Source organism: Lactuca serriola, chromosome 7, assembly GCF_051521515.1.
Source record: "Lactuca serriola cultivar US96UC23 chromosome 7, Lser_US96UC23_V15, whole genome shotgun sequence".
In the NCBI taxonomy this organism is placed as follows: domain Eukaryota; kingdom Viridiplantae; phylum Streptophyta; class Magnoliopsida; order Asterales; family Asteraceae; genus Lactuca; species Lactuca serriola.
The window spans coordinates 62,295,144-62,299,242 of NC_136414.1; the positions used below are offsets into that span (position 1 = coordinate 62,295,144).

General features: G+C 31.5%; 1 protein-coding gene across 2 annotated transcripts; it reads right to left on the reverse strand.

Moving 5' to 3' along the window:
- Positions 1-1,123: 1,123 nt before the first annotated feature.
- On the reverse strand, positions 1,124-3,584 carry LOC145063795 (RNA-binding (RRM/RBD/RNP motifs) family protein). Of its 2 annotated transcripts, none has more exons than XM_079011377.1 (8): positions 3,364-3,584; positions 2,707-2,805; positions 2,195-2,607; positions 1,995-2,091; positions 1,756-1,824; positions 1,604-1,669; positions 1,452-1,520; positions 1,124-1,316 (listed from the first exon to the last, which is right to left on the reverse strand). In XM_079011377.1, exons 1-8 carry the CDS (start codon positions 3,472-3,474, stop codon positions 1,245-1,247), a joined length of 996 nt encoding a protein of 331 aa, XP_078867503.1. In that variant the 5' UTR covers positions 3,475-3,584; the 3' UTR covers positions 1,124-1,244. The 2 variants fall into 2 exon arrangements, with proteins under 2 accessions (XP_078867503.1, XP_078867502.1); XM_079011376.1 differs by having other exon boundaries at positions 1,995-2,118; positions 3,364-3,581.
- Positions 3,585-4,099: the final 515 nt, after the last annotated feature.

The window sequence follows — 4,099 nt, forward strand, 5'->3', positions numbered from 1 at the left end:
TTGTCCCGAACCAAAAAACCCGAAAACCAAATTGAACCGAAATCGATTTCAGACCGAACCATATTCAAATTCGGTTCGGTTTGGTGCAAGACCAAACCGAATTGTGAATTTGGTTTTTGGTTCGAGTTTCGGTCCCATGAGTTTAAACCAAATCAAACCAAAAAAAAAACCCAATTTCATAAATTAATTAATTAAAAATATATTTTATATTTTATATTAAGTAAATGTATTAATTATAAAGTAAAAATTATTTTAACTCATTTACTCTTTAGATAATTTTGTATGAAACTTTATATATTTCTTTTTGCAACTTTAGGTTTCTATGTTAAAAACATTTTATTTTATGTTTGAAAATTTTTTAAGTTTATATTTGGTTTCCTCGGTTTTCAAACCAAACCAAACCGAATTAAAATTCGGTTTTTGGTTTGGTCTAAAGAATTTGAATTCAATTTGGTTCAGTTTTCGAATTGGGCCAAAAAAAAATTCAAACTAAAGAAACCGATTCGAAGAAACTGAAAAACCAAACCGATTCCCACCCCTACTATTCATATATTTTTCACTTAAGGCCTTTTTTGTTTATTCTCTTTTGATTATTTAACAGCAATATCTCTACAACTCTTTGTTAATTATTACTTAATTATTTTTATTTTATTTATTTCCCCAAAAAAAATTATTCCTATTAGAAAAGGCAAAATTGTTAGACCCATTTTAGGGAGTTGAATATTATATTTGAATATCCACATTGGATTTTCGTTTTTTTTTCCTTGTTCATCATTTTGGTTGTAATCGATCGTTCAATCAGATTCGTTAGGCATCATGCTTTCTATTGGTACAAAAGATACCATACAATCTTGTCTACCATGATCAAATATTCATTTCCAAACACTATATATAAAAATGTAAACTTGTATATGCAAATATCGATCAAGTAAGATTTCATGTAATTCTTCTTAGTGGAGAGTTTGCTAGGATATATCAAATTACGATTTTTGTTAGTCATTTTAAAGAATACTTTAGGGAGTTTTATTTTTTGCATTTGTAAAACTCTTTGGAGTTATTTTGTTTTAGAAGCAGGAAAAACATTCACCATTTTGCTATTGATTTCTATCTACATTGGAAAAAAAAAAAAAAAAATGAGTTTTCTCTCAACATGTGAAATGACAATAATAACCCTAGTCAAAATAAAAGGTGAAAGCGTTTACTACATGCTATCAGTCATTAAGCCAATGTTATAACCACTTTCGTTAAGCCATGAGTCCATCTGTGTCCACTACATTGTGACTTTCTAATTCTTTCAATGTTGATCCAACAAGAGCCTGCAGAAAGAAAGTTGGACACAAGGGCAAATTTGTAAAATGTTGGAACTTAATGTCTGCTTTCATGACTACTCTTTCTATTAAGTTGTTCTGTCTAAATTAAGTCAAAAAACAATAATAATAAGAGAGACTAACCTGGAGTTCCTCTTCACAGCTTTTAAGTTTCTCACTATAATCTCTCATATTAACAAAACATTTATGAAGCTGCATCAAAAAAAAAAAAAAAAAAAAAAAGAATTATACAACATGAATACACCAAAAAAAAAAAAGGAATTAATGGGAATCACCTTAATCAACTGTTTTTTGCGATTTGAAGTGAGTTTTTTAGCAGATGCAAGCGCATCCTCTAGTTTCTGTAACAAAAAATAAAAATCATGAAAAACTGAAGGAGGGTAGAATTGTAATTTGGTGTTTATTATGAGGATGTTAATTATAAGACCTGGGACTTTTCCTGCAGCTTAGATACATGATCACCTTTCTCTTCTACAAGCTCTTCCATTCGATAAACCTGTGAAATGCAAGTTTAATATTAACACAAGGCAGTAAAACATAAAGCACAAACTTACTAATACTGTCTAAAAAGCACCACAATTAACTTTTTTTTTTTTTGTTTAAACAGAAACAATTAATTATCATTATCATATAGATAAAAGCATTTTGAAAAGCAAAAACTCAAACCTCTTTCTGAAGTTCTTCTATTTTTTGGCGTGAAACATCGAGTTGTTTTGCAGCATGATGATCATGATCTCCATGACTTGACCCTGATGGATACTCTCTGCTATGTCGATCATTGAAATCAGAACTGCATAAACATACATCAATTTGGTATGGGAACACAAATATAGTATTTTGCTAAAAGGGTAAAATGGTAATCTTACCCATTTTGTAATTTAGTTGTTTGATCTTTATACTTGTTTCCACTCCTATGATGAATGTCATTTCTTCTTATCTCCTTCTCTTGATCCCTATCATTTTCCCATGCTTGATCACCTTCATGTCCCCTGTCTCTGTTCCGGTCTCTGTCTCTGTCAGTGTCAGTGTCTCTGTCAATGAAACGGTTGCGTGTCCGATCAAGATCACGTGCACGCTCATATCCCCTTTCTTTATCTTGATCAAGGTCTCTAGACCTATCCCTAACACGACCATAGTTTCTATCTCTATCTCTACCCCTATCCACCTCTACATCTCTGTCATTACTATTTCTTCGAAAATTGTCACGTTCACGCCCAAAGTTTGACCTTCCACCTCTACTTTTGACTTCATTCACCTTAACAACTCGTCCATCAACAGTCTGAAATGAAACAGATCCATGGATTCAGAAGATTGAAAAAAACTAAAAGAAAGAAAGAAAGACATTAAGATGTGACCAAATATAATTTTATACAAATACCCTTCCATCCATATCATTGATGGCATCAACTGCAGATCGGGGATTTGTGAAAGTAACAAAGCCATAGCATTTTCCACCTACTCCACGATCATTGATTATCTGGAAGTGATATGTAAAAGCAGATGAAATTAGGTCATCTTCTATATATTGAGGCAACAAAATGGCAATATGAAAGTGAAAACTACCACAAAATGACAGATTCCTTATAAGATTTTTTAAGCCGGATACATGGATATGTTTTAGGGAAAATAGAATGAAGTTACTGAAGATTATGTAGCTTTATTGAAATTACATGGTGAGTTCATGCTAACTGATTCTCAATCCATCACAAACGTTTAAAAAGTTTACTCTTGACAGACTCTTAATAAAGGAAACACTACTAACGATTTTGGTTCATCAATCGTAAGCTACAAGTAATACTAATCCCTTCAATCATAGAAAACAGTTCACTAATTTTCCCCAAAATTAACGTTTAATCGCGGCGATTATTAGTTGTTCGTAAATGCACCTCAATTAAGTTCAAAGAATATCATTCCTCTTATTCTTTAGTCAATGGAAGGAGTGTATAGTATATACAAATGACAAATGATTTGATAGAAAGCAAAAACATAGAATCATAAACTAAATAAGGTTGCAAATTCACAACACTAAGTTTACCTTAACGGCGATTATTTGCCCGTAAATATCGAAGACACTTCGAATACTATCTTCAGTAGCGTCGTAAGGCAGGTTGCCGACATACACGGAGTTCTCGTCGTCGACTGTCATTTCGTTCACCACCACCAAAACCTAATTCACCGGAAGTAGAGAGCGGTGAGTGGAGACCCAATTTTACAGAATTCTTTCTTGACGCAATGTCGGGTTGTACCGTGAGTACAACGTAGCAATGCAATTATTGATTTTGTTAAAGGCATAGGCTAACCATACCCCTTTACCTTCTACTAATACCCCTAATCATTATATTAATTTTTTCTTTAATCAATTAAAATCTTCTACTAATACCCCTAATCATTATATTAATTTTTTCTTTAATCAATTAAAATGATTATGTAATAATTTATCTTTTTTACTATAATGATTAAGTGATTATTTGACTTTTAATACTAATAAAGAGTTTTTCTTAGGGGTAATTTTAAATTCACAAAATAAGCGTGAGCTATTGATTGATGTAATAATTTATCATTTCTACTCGTTATTGGTTATTTTAAGAGAAAATGACAAAAATAGTCATTTACACTAATTGCATTATAAAAATAGCAAAAAAAAATCGAAATTACAAAATTGGCCACCCATTTCGCAGATGAGAATTTTTTTTTTTTTTTTCTGTATAAATAGGGTTAATTTCGCAGATGGAATAGGGTCATCTGCGAAATCCTCTGAGCCTATCTGCGAA